This window comes from Oncorhynchus keta, chromosome 4 (assembly GCF_023373465.1).
Source record: "Oncorhynchus keta strain PuntledgeMale-10-30-2019 chromosome 4, Oket_V2, whole genome shotgun sequence".
Taxonomy (NCBI): Eukaryota; Metazoa; Chordata; class Actinopteri; order Salmoniformes; family Salmonidae; genus Oncorhynchus; species Oncorhynchus keta.
This window is the reverse complement of record NC_068424.1, coordinates 24,037,238-24,055,972: the sequence shown is the minus strand read 5'-3', so window position 1 is coordinate 24,055,972 and position 18,735 is coordinate 24,037,238. Positions and strand designations below refer to the sequence as shown.

Sequence of the window (18,735 nt, the reverse complement as noted above, 5' to 3'; positions counted from 1 at the left end):
AGACAGACAGAGACTGTGAGGGAGACAGAGAGACTGAAAGACAGAGTCTGAGAGGGAGAGACTGAAGACAGAGACAGATAGACTAAGACAGAAACAGAGGGAGAGACAGAGAGAGACTTGGAAGATGGAGAGACTTGGAGAGACAGAGACTTGGAGGGAGAGACAGAGAGAGACAGGGACTGAGAGAAGACAGACAGAGACTGAGAGAGAGACTGAGGAAGACTGAGAGACTGAGGAAGACGGAGAGACTGAGTGTGAGAGAGAGAGACTGAGGAAGACGGATAGACTGAGAGGGAGAGAGAGACTGAGGAAGATGGAGAGACAGAGAGAGACTGAGGAAGACGGAGAGACAGAGAGGGAGAGACAGAGAGAGATTGAGGAAGACGGATAGACTGAGAGGGAGAGACTAAGGAAGACGGAGAGACAGAGAGAGACTGAGGAAGACTGAGAGAGAGATTGAGGAAGAGAGACTGAGGAAGACGGAGAGACTGAAAGGGAGAGACAGAGAGAGACTGAGGAAGACGGATAGACAGAGGGAGAGAGAGAGAGACTGAGGAAGACGGAGAGACTGAGAGGGAGAGACAGAGAGAGACTGAGGAAGACGGATAGACTGAGAGGGAGAGACAGAGAGAGACTGAGGAAGATGGAGAGACAGAGAGAGACTGAGGAAGACGGAGAGACAGAGAGGGCGAGACAGAGGAAGACTGAGAGAGAGATTGAGGAAGACGGATAGACTGAGGAAGAGGGAGAGACTGAGAGGGAGAGACAGAGAGAGACTGAGGAAGACGGAGAGACTGAAAGGGAGATGAAGACGCCGAGACCGAGAGATAAATACCTGTTCAGGTGGCCACAAGTGGCAATGTAATGGAGAGATGGTTGGGAGGAAGTGGAATGAGCTCACTTCATCATATTCATCTACGTTGATGTGTACTGTATGTATTAGCCTACAATACAACATGGAAATGGCACCAAATGGTAATGTATTTTATATTATCCATCTTTATGCTCCTTACGGAGGACTGAAGATGGAAGCTCATCACCTACAATCTAACAAAAACCTCTTGGAGTACTCAAAACACTATTACTGGGAATTCATGCCAGCCAAAGTGTTAACACACAGGCTTTCAGCAAAAACCTCTGCAATGCATGTGAACGCATGCCAGAGCCTGATGCTCTTTTCATCCCAATAACCTATGAACAAGAACTGTGGCTAAACCCCCTACATATTCATCATCTGCCTTTGTAATCCTGCAGCTTGGGAAAGCACACAGTGTATCCTCGTTCCTCCTCTCTAGTGGAAGCTGTCTCTCTCATCTTCTGTAGTTTCCACGTGTATTGTTCTGATCCCCCATCCCAGTGACTTTAAACCCATTGGAGCCTTTCCAATGCCTTCCTGGTGTACTGTGGGCCAGGGAGATGGACCGTGTTGTCTCACTGTGTGACTGGGAGCTGTAACAGAGATGAAATGAACACTATTCTCTGCATTTCTGCCCCCATCAGACTGTCTGTCTTGGACAGGGCTGTGGGGTGTTTAAGAGGGTGATCAAAAGGAGGTGTGGTGGAATGGCAGACTCTATCGTGAGGTCATTGGGTCAGACTCTGGGGCCTTGAAAAGCGCCATATAAATATAATGTATCATAATTATTATGGAACCTGAGGGGTCACTTGTCGTGTGTGCGTGTGTGCGTGTGCGTGTGTGCGTGTGTGTGTGTGTGTGTGTGTGTGTGTGTGTGTGTGTGTGTGTGTGTGTGTGTGTGTGTGTGTGTGTGTGTGTGTGTGTGTGTGTGTGTGTGTGTGTGTGTGTGTGTGTGTGTGTGTGTGGAGTCTTGTCAGTAGCCCATTGCCTCAGTGCTCCTTCTGCTTTGAAGAACCTGCTCTGCAGACCTGCGGCCTCTCTGCTCTCTGTGGGAGTGGTGCAAGTGGAATGGGTACCTGCTGCTGTGTCCCCTCCCTCTGGCGCTGTCCCACCTTTCTCTTTAAGACCTGTCAATGACCACGCTCTTCATCAATTGTTCCCCTATCTCCTGCATTAGCCCTCTGGCTTAGATAGAAAATAAGATGTGTTAGATCTGGGTTCAGTACTCCTGAAATGAGGACGGCCCGCGCTCACAGAACTCAGCATGTTGAACTAATCCAGGTGTTCAGTATCCAGGTGTTCGGGTAACTACCAAAATAAGGGAAACACTTGAGTAAATGAGGGATACAACGTATATTGAAAGCAGGTGCTTCCACACAGGTGTGGTTCCTGAATTAATATATTAACATCCCATCATACTTAGGGTCATGTGCCCAGTTGGCCATTATTCTGGCTACCATGGCTAGAAGAAGAGATCTGTGGCTTTGAAAGAGGTGTCTGAAAGGAGAATGGGGGTTTAAAGTGTGTGTGTGTGTGTGTGTGTTTCAGTCACCAGATCTCAACCCAATTGAACACTTATGGGAGATTCTGAAGCGGCGCCTGAGACAGTGTTTTTTCCACCACCATCAACAAAATGCCAAATGATGGAATATTCTCATGGAAGAATGGTGTTGCATCCCTCCGATAGAGTTCCAGACACTTGTAGAATCTACGCCAAGGTGCATTGAAGCTGTTCTGGCGGCTCGTTCCCCGTTATCACATCTTTGCCCACTTCTGACCACTGCCCTTTATCTGTGAGTTACAGTACCACCACTCTCTATACAATCCTCCCCCGGGGGGACTCCCCCCACTCAGCACAGATGTGTGTCTTTACAGATGAGGGTGAAATGGGTTCTATCATTTCTGACCTAAATGGACTTCATTTCCCTGGGATTTTATTCCCTCTGATTTATTTGTATCAAAGCCTTCCAAATTATAAAACCCCTCAGCCTTAATCCGTAGGCTAACCACTGGGAAGATCAATGGAGCTGCTGCTAACAGGGTTCTACATGGGCAGCCAGGCAATGGGTGCTTTACATACGGGGGCAGGCACACACACACACACACTCTACACACATGCGGCTCAGCATTCAGCTTAGTTCTGTCTGTGTGTGTGTGTGTGTGTGTGTGTGTGTGTGTGTGTGTGACATCAAAAGCTGCAGAGAGGCAGGCTGTGGCAACCCAGAGCTGTGATCTAATGACCCTGCATCCGTGGATCACATGTGTCATCCTGTCTGACTGCAGAAGAGCAGTCTTCTATGTCCATGTGTCATCCTGTCTGACTGCAGAAGAGCAGTCTTCTATGTCCATGTGTCATCCTGTCTGACTGCAGAAGAGCAGTCTTTTATGTCCATGTGTCATCCTGTCTGACTGCAGAAGAGCAGTCTTCTATGTCCATGTGTCATCCTGTCTGACTGCAGAAGAGCAGTCTTCTATGTCCATGTGTCATCCTGTCTGACTGCAGAAGAGCAGTCTTTTATGTCCATGTGTCATCCAGTCTGACTGCAGAAGAGCAGTCTTTTATGTCCATGTGTCATCCTGTCTGACTGCAGAAGAGCAGTCTTTTATGTTGATGCATTTATGTGGTTTTAGCTCTTTTGTCCATGTGTCATCCTGTGACATTTTCTATGTCTTTGGTTTGAAATGTCTTCTATGTCCAATGTAGAAGAGCAGTCTTCATTATTTTATTTGCTGTGTTATAGAAGACATTTCACCACAGTCGACTGCAACGTTTCTATCCATGTGTCATCGTTTGCACATCTGTTGTGTCATCCTGTCTGGGAAGAGCAGTCTTCTATCTTCCCCTGACTGCAGAAGAGCAGTCTTCTAAATCCAGTATTCTTCAGATCCTGTCCGAGCCCCCATGTGTCATCCTGTGCTCCAGTCTTCTATGTCCATGTGTCATCCAGTCTGACTGCCCTTCTGTCTGTGTCATCCTGTCTGACTGTCTTCTATGTCCATGTGTCATCCAGTCATGACTGCAGGAGCAGTCTTCTATGTCCATGTGTCATCCTGTCTGACTGCAGGGATAAGAATGGGTTTTAGCTCTTTTGTGCAAAGCTGGGGTCAGCTGTTTGCAGGACAACACTTCAGTGTCCCCTGGCCCCTGTCTGCCGGCGTGTGTACCCAGCATGCGGAAATTAGCGTTAGAGCCTAGCATAGTCTTCTGTCCAGCTGTGTGGCACGGGGCTAATCCTGACACTTCCACTGCTCCGTCATTTTGTTTTTGCTCTGCCTTCCTTACCACCCAGTCGTATTGATTACGTTACACGTTACAACCACAGAGGAAATGTTCAGAGGTTTTGAAGTGTTCTGTCCCCATACTAAGTTGGGCTCAAATAGTGGGCTGAATAATTCATATTTCTATATCTCTTATAACTAATATGTGAATGGCAGGATTTGCTATGGGAGAACACAAAACCGAAGCTGTGTTGCTGAGTCCTATTTAGAGAGATACATTTCAGCGTTTACCCAATATTCATTTAGCAGTGGCGGGCCGCCGCTATATTTTTTAAATAAGATCATCTTTGAGAACTAACAATCACCAATAATAAAAAATTGACTCAGAAAGAATCTAAAATTCCACAAATGTTTGAGTCACTCGCATAAATGTGTAGAATTGCAGAAAATTAGCTCTTGGCTGCAGAGACATAAATAGCTACATTTTTGTCTCTGTGGCCAAGAAGAGGGCCTTTTTTCAATCTTTGGTCTGAAACCACACAATTGGCCATATGCCCACTACCACGCCATACGTCCACTAACGTTACCACTTTGGCTGAAAATAACCCACTGCATTTACCCTGTCCAGGTGTCTAATCCTCATAGGTAACATGGGTCGGGACGGGAGTCGGCCAGTTCCTGTATGGCTGCGGTTTCAAAGCAGAGCCTAGCACTCTCCAGATGTTATGTCACACAACATCCATTTGAAATGTAACACTTTAAAAGGCTCTCTAATGTACATACAGTGTCTACTGCACATGGGCGGACCAGAATGTCACTGGGTTGTATTTGAGATTCAGGTGGTGATCGTGTCACACCCATCCATCATCTCTCCAACTGTGAAAGCCAGCGCGACTGGCCCTGTAAGATGCTGTCTGCTCAGCTGAACCATGACAGGGATATACTGTGTATACAGACGCCACACACACACACAGCAGCAGTGATCTAGGTCAGACCGAGCCATAGAGTATGCTAGGAGCTGGAGATACAGAGGGATGGACAGAGGAGTAGAGAGATGGAGGGATGAAACTCTGGGCAAAGGCATCCAAAGGTTCACTGCTCTTCTTACTGGGCCAGAAAGCCCTTAATTGTGGTGTACCAATCTTTCACCCCTCCCTCCCACCCCGTCCGGGGCCCCTTCATTTTTGCCCTGTTTTGTTTTTCCCCAATGCCCTTAAACAACCCCATTGTGTTCAGTTGGCCTGGTGTGTTTCAATAGCTAACAGCTTGTCGACAATGGGTGGGCATGCAGCCTTGCTCCCCACGCTGGGTTCCCGGGGGCAAGCTGATACGAGTGCTACATGACTTGGCATGTTTGGGTCCAGACGCCCACGCAGCCCCAGTCTGAAGTTGATTTACTTAGTGATGTGTGTGAATTTTGGAGTGTTGGGCTGCCCGGAGCTGTCAGTGTCCCACTGTTTCGGATGCTTTCTTGACCCACCCAGGTCTTTCTCTCTTCTGGGTTGTCCTCAACATTTGTTGTGCCTCACATCTTCACAAAGATCCAATCACTGTCCTCGTATTCAAGCATTAACCTCTTACTGTGTCCCCACTTTTCCTAACATTCATTTATTAGTTCTGCCGACCATTCTAGATCTCCAAGCCCCCTGAGTGCCCCGTCCCAGTTCCCTGGGGAAAGGCTCACGAGACATGCATCATCACGAATTGGAGGCATTCAGACACGGTCTTGTTCAGTCCATCTCCTTTGAGCTTTCGGAGTATCTCAAATCAAATGTTATTTGTCACATGCGCTGAATACAACAGTTGTAGACTTTAACGTGAAACGCTTACTTACTACAAGCCCTTAACCAACAATGCAGTTCAAGAAATAGAGTTAAAAAATATATTTATATATTTTATTTATATGTATAAAATATTTACCAAATAAACTGAAGTAAAAAAAAATAAGAAAATAGAGAAATAACAAATAATTAAAAAGCAGCAGTAAAATAACAGTAGAGAGGCTATATACAGGGGGTACCGGTACAGTCAATGTGAGGGGGGACAGGTTAGTCGAGGTAATATGTACATTGCGTTGCTCAGTTATCTTGATTATAGTTTTCCAGTGTGAGAATGAAAGCTGCAATTTCATAGCCATATTCTGTGTTTTTAGTTTTTCAAAAATATTAAGCCAGGAATGCCCTTTTCTAAACTGCTCTGCCAGATTTCAGCACCTTGGACAGTAACCCAGAAAACGAGCAAAGTCCAGAGAGCAAACCTAAAAAGCACCAGTCTATTCTTCCTTCCTCTCACCTCTGCAATGTTAACAGCCTCTCTGATTCAACTTTTTTGTGTCTCTTGTCTCTCTGAATAGGCATGTGTATTATCGAGCGCTGAGACACACACACACGCACTCGCACACACACACAGCCACATGTGAGGACACATGGAAGTTCAAATCCCCCCCGCCTGACCCCTCCGTCTACTACTGTCTAGCTTTTGGAACCGGCACTGCTGTGTTTGTGACTTTGGGTGTCGTCCTGTCCCCCCGCGTCACTGTCACCCTCAATGGAGCTGCATGGGTACAGAGGGAGGTTGGGAGGGGGGGGGGGGTTTGGGAGAGTGCCGCTCTCCCACAGCGGCCAAATAACAGCCACATCGGATCAGACGACCAGACGGAGGGCCTAGATAGTGGAGTCAGGACCCAGAGGCAGGAGGGCAGGACAGAGGTGGGAGGGCGGGGGGGCAGAACCAGTCACAGATGTGGGGAAGTGACCACGGCCCAGGCTACTACAGCCACTGATCAGCACAGAGCTACTGCGTACACAGAGATACAGCTGAGACTGCACTGGAAAGACATAGGGGAAAGGATTCCCAATATCAAATGCTGTTTTAGATTTAACAGGCTTGATAGCGCTTTATTTAGAGGACAAATTACAGGTGAGTGAGTGAGAGGTTTGTGTGTTTTGATGTACAGTTAGTGGACATGTGCGGTGTGTTGCCAGAGGGTGGAACTAATGTGAGTTGTTCTGCGTTTCCAGTTACTGCAGGTTCTAAAGTGACACCTGGGGGACAGACAGCAGCGTCACGCCCAGAACCACAGGGGGAAGTGCGTCCCAATTCGTCAGAGCAGCAAGTCTTTGCAGCCCTCTCAGGTAAGGGACCTGATGCTGCACTATTTCATAATGATTACCCTGAAGTATATCTCATCTATTGATTTGGAGAGCTGGTAGAGATCTGAACTCATCTCCTACAGGTGTGACTGAAGTGATGTGTTGTTCACCTTTAAGAGAGTACTGTACTTTCTCAACTCCCACAGGTGTGACTGAAGTGATGTGTTGTTCACCTTTAAGAGAGTACTGTACTTTCTCAACTCCCACAGGTGTGACTGAAGTGATGTGTTGTTCACCTTTAAGAGAGTACTGTACTTTCTCAACTCCCACAGGTGTGACTGAAGTGATGTGTTGTTCACCTTTAAGAGAGTACTGTACTTTCTCAACTCCCACAGGTGTGACTGAAGTGATGTGTTGTTCACCTTTAAGAGAGTACTGTACTTTCTCAACTCCCACAGGTGTGACTGAAGTGATGTGTTGTTCACCCTTAAAGAGAGGACTGTTCTGCATTTTCAGTGTTCAGTTTGTGGTGAAGGGTCTCATGCTTAGTCTACTCACACCCATCTCTATCTCTCTCTCTCTATGTCTCTCTCTGTCTCTCTGTATCTCTCTCTGTCTCTCTCTCTCTGTATCTCTCTCTGTCTCTCTCTCTGATGTGTTATTCACCTTCTCTGTCTCTCTCTCTCTGTCTCTCTCTCTCTGTCTGTGACTGTCTGATGTGTCTGTCTCTCCCTCTGTCTCTCTCCTCTGTCTCTCTCATTTTCTCTGTTCAGTTTGTGGTGGAGGGTCTCATGCTTGTCTATTCTCACCCATCTCTCTCTCTCTCTCTCTCCCTCTGTCTCTCTCTCTCTCTGTCTCTCTCTCTCTGTCTCTCTCTCTCTCTCTCTCTCTCTCTCTCTCTCTCTCTCTCTCTGTCTCTCTCTCTCTCTCTGTCTCTCTCTGTCTCTCTCTCTCTCTCTGTCTCTCTCTCTCTCTCTCTCTCTCTCTCTCTCTCTCTCTCTCTCTCTCTCTCTCTCTCTCTCTCTCTCTCTCTGTCTCTCTCTCTCTCTCTCTGTCTCTCTCTGTCTCTCTCTCTCTCTCTCTCTCTCTCTCTCTCTCTCTCTCTCTGTCTCTCTCTCTCTCTCTCTCTCTCTCTCTCTCTCTCTCTCTCTCTCTCTCTCTCTCTCTCTCTCTCTCTCTCTCTCTCTCTCTCTCTCTCTCTGTCTCTCTCTCTCTCTCTGTCTCTCTCTCTCTCTCTCTCTCTCTCTCTCTCTCTCTCTCTCTCTCTCTCTTGTCTCTCTCTCTCTCTCTCTTTGTCTCTCTCTCTCTCTCTGTCTCTCTCTCTCTCTTTGTCTCTCTCTCTCTCTCTCTCCTCTGTCTCTCTCTCTCTCTCTTTGTCTCTCTCTCTCTCTCTCTCTCTCTCTGTCTTTGTCTCTCTCTCTCTCCTGTCTCTCTCTCTCTCTCTTTGTCTCTCTCTCTCTCTTTGTCTCTCTCCTGTCTCTGTCTCTCTCTCTCTCTGTCTCTGTCTCTGTCTCTCTCTCTCTCTCTGTCTCTCTGTCTCTCTCTCTCTCTCTGTCTCTCTCTCTCCTCTGTCTCTCTCTCTCTGTCTCTCTCTCTCTGTCTCTCTCTCTCTCTCTCTCTCTCTCTGTCTCTCTCGCTCTGTGGATTTGTCTGCTTCCATTTACTTCTCTCTGATCCTTCATTACTCATGCCCTTTCCTCTGCCCCCTCTTGATCTTCCCTTCCTTCCTCCCCTCTATCTCTCTCCCTATCTCTCTCCCTCTCCCTATCTCTCTCTGTCTATCTCTCCAGGCTCCATGGCAGGCTTCCCTGATCATTGGAGCTCCCAGCCCAACAACCCGCCCCAGATGATGGACAGTGGACTGATGGGAGATTCTTCAGGTGGACTCTTTGATTCAATTGTCAATACTTGAGCAACACACATCCTACATCCTATTGTCCGAGTAATAGCATCCATTACGAACAGATTAGGTCTCTAGATTCCTCGATATGAGGAATTCTTTGTCGCCAAGTAGTGCGCTGTTCATATATTAAATGTTTGATGTACTTTCTTTTGATCATGTCATAACTGGCCATGCAGACTTTAATGATTTCCCATTTGAATGTTTACATTCACACAATAAGAATGTGTGCATGCTAAAAAAAGAAGAGATATTGTAAACTTGTAATACATTACATAGACTATGCAAAGAGTGTTAAAAAACACTTTGTTTTATTGAGTATGAACTCAGTGCCTGTAAAACTGAGCACACTGATTTGCCACTTTGGTGGCTTGGGAGTTGTGACTGGCCTGATTAGTTGTGGGCTGAGTTGAGTTGAGCCTCTACGATGCCAGACTCGGCAGATACAGCCCCGCCACAACCTTTGTCATCTCAGTGCTACTGAATCACTGCTGAAAGGCTAGTCACTTGAAGACACACACTTACAAAAGGAAACAGGCATGCACACACACACACACACACACATTCAGGCAAACACATGCACACATACACAGGAACAGTAGCTGTGAATCCCCACGAGGAACCAATGGATGACATTTTGAAGGGGTTACTGGGTGTTTTGTCTGAGTCATTGCTTTACGGTTTCAATCGATGTGTCGGCGCCTCATTCCCCCCACGACCCCCCACTAGCCAACTGTCACCGACATGGAATTCTCATCACCGTGTCAAAAACCTCTCTGTCTGTGACATTTCCACTGCACTTGCCTCAGAAGGTGTTGCTAGCCAGTCCCCACTCAGGAGAAGGGCCCTCGTTGAGGAATAGAAGTCCATTTAGCGGGGCCCATTTTCAAATGTCTCCGTCCCTCGTTTCTGCGCCTGAAAGGCTTCATCCTATCATGACTCATCTTTTGAACATTCCTCAATGAGCTCTCTGGATTGGCTCACTCCGTCTGCCTGGGTTATGACTTATGTTCGACCTATTCATTGGCCCGTCTGAGGTTGATCTAAGCTCTGATTGCTACTGCTCTGTGACATTTGTCTGACTCTGTATCAGGATCAATTTGAAGCGGTTCTGGACCCATATTCACGATGCACCTCAGACTAGAAGTGCTGATCAAGAATCGATTTTGCCTTTTAGATTGTAATGAACATGATTAAATGGATAGAGTGGGGGTTGATCAATCAGAGATGCTTTGTGAATACAGGGGTTGATTGTTTCTTTGTGTCTGTGTGACAGGTTTCTCCCAGCCTGCTATGGGGATGGGGATAGCTCCACTATCGACAGAGAGGCCTCCCAGCATTGCAGAACCCCAGAAGCCCCCACCTCAGGCAGCCAACACACCCAAGGACATGTCTGCAGGTAAAGGGAAACACACATTAAGAAATACACATTATCACTATTAGTAACAGTGCCTATACCGAAGTGCCTACCTTAGTACCTAGTTCAGTAACTGTCAGTACCTATCAACATCTTCAGCCAGCTCTTAAGGCCTACAGTTGAAGTCGGAAGTTTACATACAGTTAGGTTGGAGTCATTAAAACCTAGTTTTTCAACCACTCCACAAATTTCTTGTTAAGAAACTATAGTTTTTGCAAGTCGGTTAGGAATCTACTTTGTGAATGACACAAGTATTTTTTCCAACAATTGTTTACAGACAGATTATATCACTTATATTTCACTGTATCACAATTACAGTGGGTCAGAAGTTTACATACACTAAGTTAACTGTGCCTTTAAACAGCTTGGAAAGTTCCAAGTTCATGGCTTTAGAAGCTTCTGATAGGCTAATTGACATAATTTGAGTCAATTGGTGGTGTACCTGTGGATGTATTTCAAGATACCTTCAAACTCAGTGCCTCTTTGCTTGACATCATGAGAAAATCAAAAGAAATCAGCCAAGACCTCAGAAAAAGATATTGGAGACCTCCACACAAGTCTGGTTCATCCTTGGGAGAAATTCTCAAACGCCTGAAGGTACCACGTTCATCTGTACAAACAATAGTACACAAGTATAAACACCATGGGACCAAACAGCCACTACACCGCTCAGGAAGGAGATGCTTTCTCTCTCCTAGAGATGAACGTACTTTGGTGCGAAAAGTGCAAATCAATCCCAAAACAACAGCAAAGGACCTTGTGAAGATGCTGGAGGAAACAGGTACAAAAGTATCTATACCCACAGTAAAACGAGTCCTATATCGACATAACCTGAAAGGCTGCTCAGCAAGGAAGAAGCCACTGCTCCAAAACCTCCATAAAAAAGCCAGACTACGGTTTGCAACTGCACATGGGGACAAAGATCGTACTTTTTGGAGAAATGTCCTCTGGTCTGATGAAACAAAAATAGAACTGTTTGGCCAAAATGACCATTGTTATGTTTGGAGGAAAAAGGGGGAGGCTTTCAAGCCGAAGAACACCATCCCAACCGTGAAGCACAGGGGTGGCAGCATCATGTTGTGGGGGTTCTTTGCTGCAGGAGGGACTGATGCACTTAACAAAATAGATGGCATCATGAGGCGGAAAATGATGTGGCTATATTGAAGCAACATCTCAAGACATCAGTCAGGAAGTTAAAGCTCGGTCGCAAATGGGTCTTTCAAATGGACAATGACCCCAAGCATACTTCCAAAGTTGTGGCAAAATGGCTTAAGGACAACATAGTCAAGGTATTGGAGTGGCCATCACAAAGCCCTGACATCAATCCTATAGACAATTTGTGGGCAGAAATGAAATAGCGTGTGAGAGCAAGGAGGCCTACCTGACTCAGTTACACCAGCTTTGTCAGAAGGAATGGGCCAAAATTCACCAAACTTATTGTGGGAAGCTTGTGGAAGGCAACCTGAAATGTTTGACCCAAGTTAAAGAATTTAAAGGCAATGCTACCAAATACTAATTGAGCGTATGTAAACTTCTGACCCACTGGGAATGGGATGAAAGAAATAAAAGCTGAAATAAATCATTCTCTCGACTATTATTCTGACATTTCACATTTCTAAAATAAAGTGGTGATCCTAACTGACCTAAGACAGGGATTTTTACTAGGATTAAATGTCAGGAATTGTGAAAAACTGAGTTTAAATGTATTTGGCTGAGGTGTATGTAAATGTCGGACTTCAACTGTATGTGTATGTCGGTCTGCCTCTCTTCGTGTTGGCTTGTATGTGTGGCATTTGTGGAAGTCCATTGTGCACACTAGAGGGTGTTAGGGTTGGGCAGTTTCCAGTATTTCCGTGAGTGCACACAAGGGGGCACTATTTCTTTCCAAACGTTAAAAAAATTCTAACAAGATACTAGCAAATTACCATGGCAGACGCTAGCTAAATGGTAACAAGCGCAAGTGAACATAAAACAATTTGCAAGGATAGACACCCCAGCTCAGAAAGTTGTACAACTATCTAAAAAAGGTTTGCTGCATGCACAAAACAAATATTAGACTGCAGGGATCTTGATCTAGGAGGGGATTGATGGTCTCTGCTGTAACCAAGAAGCTTGATCACCACTTGCTAACTTGCCCCTTAGCTAGCAAGTTAGCAAACCAACTGCATAGTTGGAGCCCTGAGCTGGAGAGAATTTATTTGTCACATCTTAGGTAGTTCAACAGTAATAAAGTTAAAAGTATAACTTGATCACCTCTCTTGCGCTGCACAACACTGGATCGTCCCATCACGAAAGCTCCTGTTTGCTCCTTGCGCTCTTTATAAACAAATATACCATGTAACTGGCTCAATCAGCTACTTTGGGGAACTGCTTCACAATGAGAGAAAAAATGCAACAGGCAAAAAATAATTCAATCTGCTTTATCTATTAAACTAGTCCACAAGTTCACTGCAGGTATTTCTTTAACAACTATTCCCCCCGCCCCAAATGTCTATACATTGCATTTTGTTACGTTACAGCCCTGTTCTAAAATGTATTTAATAGTTTTCCCCCCTCATTAATCTGCATACATGTTTGCAAATGTATTACAACTAAAAAACAGATATCACCTTTACATAAATATTCAGACTCTTTACTCAGTACTTTGTTGAATCACTTTTGGCGATTACAGCCTTGAGTCTTCTTGGGTATGTCGCTTTAAGCTTGGCACAGCTGTGTTTGGGGCGTTTCTCCAATTCTTCTCTGCAGATCCGCTCAAGCTCTGTCCGGTTAGATAGGAGCTTCGCTGCACAGCTATTTACAGTTCTCTCCAGAGATTTATCGGGTTCAAGTCCGGGCTCTGGCTGGACCACTCAAGGACATTCAGAGACTTGTCCCAAAGCTACTCCTGTGTTGTCTCAGCTGTGTGCTTTGGGTCGTTGTCCTGTTGGAAGGTGAACTTTCGCCCGTCTGAGGTCCTGAGCGCTCTGGAGCAGGTGATATGTGGTACCTGGTTTTCTGCAGACATGACGCTTGGCATTCAGGCCAAAGAGCTCAATCTTTGTTTCATCAGACCAGAGAATCTTGTTTCTCATGGTCTGGAGACTCCTTTAGGTGCCTTTTGGTAAACTCCAAGTGGGCTGTCATATGCATTTTACTGAGGAGTGGCTTCCTTCTGGCCACTCTACCATAAAGGCCTGATTGGTGGAGTGCTGCACAGATGGTTGTCCTTCTGGAAGTTTCTCCCATCTCCACAGAGGAACTCTGGAGCTCTGTCAGAGTGACCATCGGGTTCTTAGTCACCTCCCTGACCAAGTCCCTTCTCCCCTGATTGCTCAGTTTGGCACGGGCGGCCAGCTCTAGTTAGAGTCTTGGTGGTTCCAAACTTCTTCCATTTAAGAATGATGGAGACCACCGTGCTCTTGGGGACCTTCAATTCCCCAGAACACAATCCTTTCCCTGAGCTCAACAAACAATTCCTTTGACCCCATGGTTTGGTTTTTGCTCTGACATGCACTGTCAACTGTGGGACCTTAAATGGACAGGTGTGTGCCTTTCCACAGGTGGAAAAACAAAACAAAAATGTAGAATAAGGCTGTAATGTAACAAAATGGAAAAGGTCAAGGGGGGGGTGGGGTGTTGACAGTATTGAAAATTATACCGTGGGTATTTCAGAATACCTCTCTATACGGTATACCGCCCAAGACTTGAGTGTTACCACAAATCCTTAAATGCCGATACCATCTGTCAACCCCAGCCGTCCCCTCACCCCACTTGTCTCCTCCACATAGTCTCATCCCAGTGCCACCTCCCCTTGCCAGTATACCCAGTGGCAGCCAGCCCCTACCCCTCCTCCATATCTCATGCCCTGTTCAGTTGATGAGGTCTGGGCTTTGGCTGAGGGCTTATGGGCTTAGAGCAGTAAGGGGACCCCCTGTGGGGCTCATCACCCAATCCGACCCCCAACTCCGCTCCTGTGTAGAGAATCCTCACACGGGGCACCTATATAACTTTTGTACTAATGGCCTCTCTTGTCCACTGAGGGGGGCTATAGCTAGAGCTGTGTCTGCCTCCCTCCGCTCACTGGGTATAGCCCCTGCTGGGAATACCCTTCACTCCATTAGACCTAGAGCTGTGTCTGCCTCCCTCCACTCACTGGATATAGCCCCTGCTGGGAATACCCTTCACTCCATTAGACTTAGAGCTGTGGCTGCCTCCCTCCACTCACTGGATATAGCCCCTGCTGGGAATACCCTTCACTCCATTAGACCTAGAGCTGTGTCTGCCTCCCTCCACTCACTGGATATAGCCCCTGCTGGGAATACCCTGCACTCCATTAGACCTAGAGCTGTGTCTGCCTCCCTCCACTCACTGGGTATAGCCCCTGCTGGGAATACCATTCACTCCATTAGACCTAGAGCTGTGTCTGCCTCCCTCTGCTCACTGGATATAGCCCCTGCTGGGAATACCCTTCACTCCATTAGACCTAGAGCTGTGGCTGCCTCCCTCCGCTCACTGGATATATAGCCCCTGCTGGGAATACCCTGCACTCCATTAGAACTAGAGCTGTGGCTGCCTCCCTCCCTCACTGGGTATGGATATAGCCCCTACTGGGAATACCCTTCACTCCATTAGACCTAGAGCTGTGTCTGCCTCCCTCCGCTCACTGGGTATAGCCCCTGCTGGGAATACCCTTCACTCCATTAGACCTAGAGCTGTGGCTCCCTCCCTCCGCTCACTGGATATAGCCCCTGCTGGGAATACCCTTCACTCCATTAGACCTAGAGCTGTGTCTGCCTCCCTCCCTCACTGGGTATGGATATAGCCCCTACTGGGAATACCCTTCACTCCATTAGACCTAGAGCTGTGGCTGCCTCCCTCTGCTCACTGGATATAGCCCCTGCTGGGAATACCCTTCACGCCATTAGACCTAGAGCTGTGTCTGCCTCCCTCTGCTCACTGGATATAGCCCCTGCTGGGAATACCCTTCACGCCATTAGACCTAGAGCTGTGTCTGCCTCCCTCTGCTCACTGGATATAGCCCCTGCTGGGAATACCCTTCACTCCATTAGACCTAGAGCTGTGGCTCCCTCCCTCCGCTCACTGGGTATAGCCCCTGCTGGGAATACCCTTCACTCCATTAGACCTAGAGCTGTGGCTCCCTCCCTCCGCTCACTGGGTATAGCCCCTGCTGGGAATACCCTTCACTCCATTAGACCTAGAGCTGTGGCTCCCTCCCTCCGCTCACTGGGTATAGCCCCTGCTGGGAATACCCTGCACTCCATTAGACCTCAGATGGTATAGAATACTGTATGTCATCATGTTGTGGCTATTGTCACATAGCATTCCCATAACATCCCAGGGGCCACATGGCTATAGCACAGCTGAGGCCCAGTGTTATGCTACTACACAGTAGGTCAGGGGTCAGCAACAGGCGGCTCGCGGGCCAAAACTGTCCCGCAAGTGTATTGTTTGCCCCCCCAAGTGTTTTGGGAATTAATCAAATAAATAAAAATCTGCTCCCAATTATTCACACGAATAAAACATTAAAAAAGATATGTGAGATGTGATCATGTCTCAATGTATGAAATTACTGTTATTTTCAAATACAATCTCTTATTATAATTATGTTCTGGCACGCCGATCGGCCCACAGGCTAGTCTCCTACCCCTGCAGTAGGTGGTTCCACTAGTATGTTTGTGTAGGAATAGCGTGTGTGTGTGTGTGTGTGTGTGTGTGTGTGTGTGTGTGTGTGTGTGTGTGTGTGTGTGTGTGTGTGTGTGTGTGTGTGTGTGTGTGTGTGTGTGTGTGTGTGTGTGTGTGTGTGTGTGTGTGTGTGTGTGACTAAAGGCACGCAGCACAGTCTGGTACTGAATAAGTTATAAGCTGCAGACCGATTGGAAGCCTGAGGCTGAAAGATAAACTTCACAACGCTGCCTGTGGAGAATTGACTCCAAACTCCAGAGCTTGTCTGTGTAGAGAATGACTCATTTAGAACTCGATATGGGGAAACTCATTTGATCAGTACAATCTGAGTGCATCTTGCGTTCATGTTTACCCCTAGAAGACTCACCTGCTGGTGGGGGGGGGGGGGTCCTGTCAGAGACACTCATGGGAAGAATAACAACTGCCGCGATAATTAACAAACAAAACGTCCTCTGCTACAAAAGTCATGAGGTATTTATGTATTACAACTAAGTCATGGTTATGTTGAGTGTCTCATGTTTCCCCATGTGTGAACATTAGCATAGCACGCTAGCTAAGCGTGTCTGCACTGAACAGAGTTGTGAGGATAAGGGCTGGGAACCTGGTGGAGTAGAAGTGGTGCAATGACCTTATACGAGCCGAACAGCACCGTCGTGCTGCATTAGTCATGGAGTCAGTCACACCCCTGGAGACCTGCAACCTGTGGGCTCTGGGGATACGGTGCCACGCCCTGGTTCGGTACTTGGAGAGAACCACGACGGCTACCAAGACAATCTGTTGCTGTTCATCACAGGAACAGCTTCAACAGCTCCCCAGAGCATTGAGGGAGTGGCTCTAAGTGCTCCTGCATTGTCTCTCGTCTCTACTCTAACATACTAGGTCCGTTTCTGTCATGTAGTGCTTGATTAATGTAAAATATGAAAATATGATAAAGAGATGCTCCATTTGGAGTTTCAGTATTCAAAAGGCCAGAGAGACAACTGGGGCAAAGTGGCCCAGCCTTACTGGCTAATCACTTCCTCTAAAACCCTTCCTCCTCCATTGCTCCCTCCTTCCATTCCTCCTCTCCTCAGAACTGGCACGACTTACCCGTGCAGCTTGGCAGCGTGGGACTCTAGAATTTAATTTTAGCGAGACTGAACAGTCCAGGAAAGAAAACAATCCCATATTAATCACAACACGATTTACCTTAAATCTAATGTCAAAATGTTGTATCCACCTAAGCAGAATATCTTAAAGTAATTATTTACAATGACAGGGCCCTAAACAATACCAACTGTATTAATGCTTTTTACCTTTCTGTTAAAAATAGTCATAAATTGCTGAGTTGTATTCACTTTTGAAGACACCAGTTCAAGTACACAGTACAGACACTGTATCATAAAAATATGTAAATATAGAAAATCCTATAGGATTTCATTCCTATTTAACAAAAGTAAATATTCTAAATGTAGTAACAATCAAATGCTAATTGACTTACTATAATATTTTACCTTGTTTATCACTGTAAAATAAAAATCATTATACTTCGTGACAGTAGAAAATTGGCACCGTTTCATATAACTGCCGACAGAGTATTTTCAGCCCTGCGTCCTCTGAGCGGCGCAGAGACATTCAAATGCCTGTCGACTCGTTACAACTTCAGCTTTAAGCACCAAGTCATTTTGTCCCTCTGTGACCACGAGATCTGGTCTAGTTTCGATTCTCCAAAATCGCTTGGTATTGTTTCATGTTGAGAGCTCTGAATCCATATAAGAACACCACAGCAAGATGAGACAATGTTTTTGCTCCAATCGCTAGTCTCCCGTTTCATATGTCGTATTGTAGGTGGAGCTGCAGGATTCACAGGCAGACGAAATGTATCCTTTGTCTGGATAGGGCAGAAAATGTGGCATGTCGCACCTTATTCAAATGAGGTGTCAGAAGCGGGACAACCAGAGCCTTCACAGAGTGCACAGCAATTGATGTTGCACCGTTCAGAGCGCTCTGTACACAAACATTTCAATGCCTTAACTGTACTATAAAACTGTGTGGTCTGTGCCTGTTTCTGTATACTTGACCAAATTGCTGTGTTTGTGTCTGTATTTGCTAAGTTCAATTACCTACTCACTACGAAGTAAACACAGCTTTCTCCTCCTCCTAAAATGTCATTCAGTACACCAGCATGTCACTAGGGTAGCACGGAGTCAGCAGCCAAAAAGCCACAGTATTACCAGTCCCTCAGCGGGACTATTCATTCACACAGGGGTTACTGAGGCAACGGGCCAATGAGGATGCATGACTGATTTGACACCCATGTTGCATTTTGAGTGTTCAGTGGCAAAATGTGAAATTGCAGCTCGTACACTACCAAAGTTCAGTTATATTGAATGGACCATCAATAAGCGTCTACTGCTGTAAAGATGTACACAATGTCTGTTACTACTCTCATTTCTTAGACTGCATTGTTGAACTTGGTTTTGTTTTCAAAGTAAGTGAGCCCTTTGAAGTTCACGCTTTTGTCTAGATGAGAGAGGGAGAGCGACTGTTTGCATGCTTTAAACTCTCTTCCCTCTTCACACACGAG

The 18,735-nt window shown here is 46.4% G+C and overlaps 1 protein-coding gene and 1 long non-coding RNA gene across 7 annotated transcripts in view; one reads left to right on the top strand and one right to left on the bottom strand.

The window, feature by feature from the left end:
* The window catches only part of LOC118371615 (microtubule-associated protein 4), a 122,747-nt gene that overhangs the window by 46,961 nt on the left and 57,051 nt on the right, over positions 1-18,735 (top strand). For 4 of the 6 annotated variants that reach the window (XM_052504627.1, XM_052504625.1, XM_035757157.2 and 1 more), the window contains 3 exons: positions 7,096-7,209; positions 8,958-9,047; positions 10,344-10,466. In XM_052504627.1, the coding sequence (XP_052360587.1) occupies positions 7,096-7,209; positions 8,958-9,047; positions 10,344-10,466 (327 nt within the window). The remainder of the gene's footprint in view (positions 1-7,095; positions 7,210-8,957; positions 9,048-10,343; positions 10,467-18,735) is intronic. The other 2 variants (XM_052504618.1, XM_052504622.1) reach the window with 1 other exon arrangement.
* LOC127920566 (uncharacterized) lies at positions 12,476-18,727 on the bottom strand. Its single transcript, XR_008106666.1, has 3 exons — positions 15,394-18,727; positions 14,950-15,172; positions 12,476-14,877 (listed from the first exon to the last, which is right to left on the bottom strand). It is a non-coding gene; the product is annotated as an uncharacterized LOC127920566 (long non-coding RNA).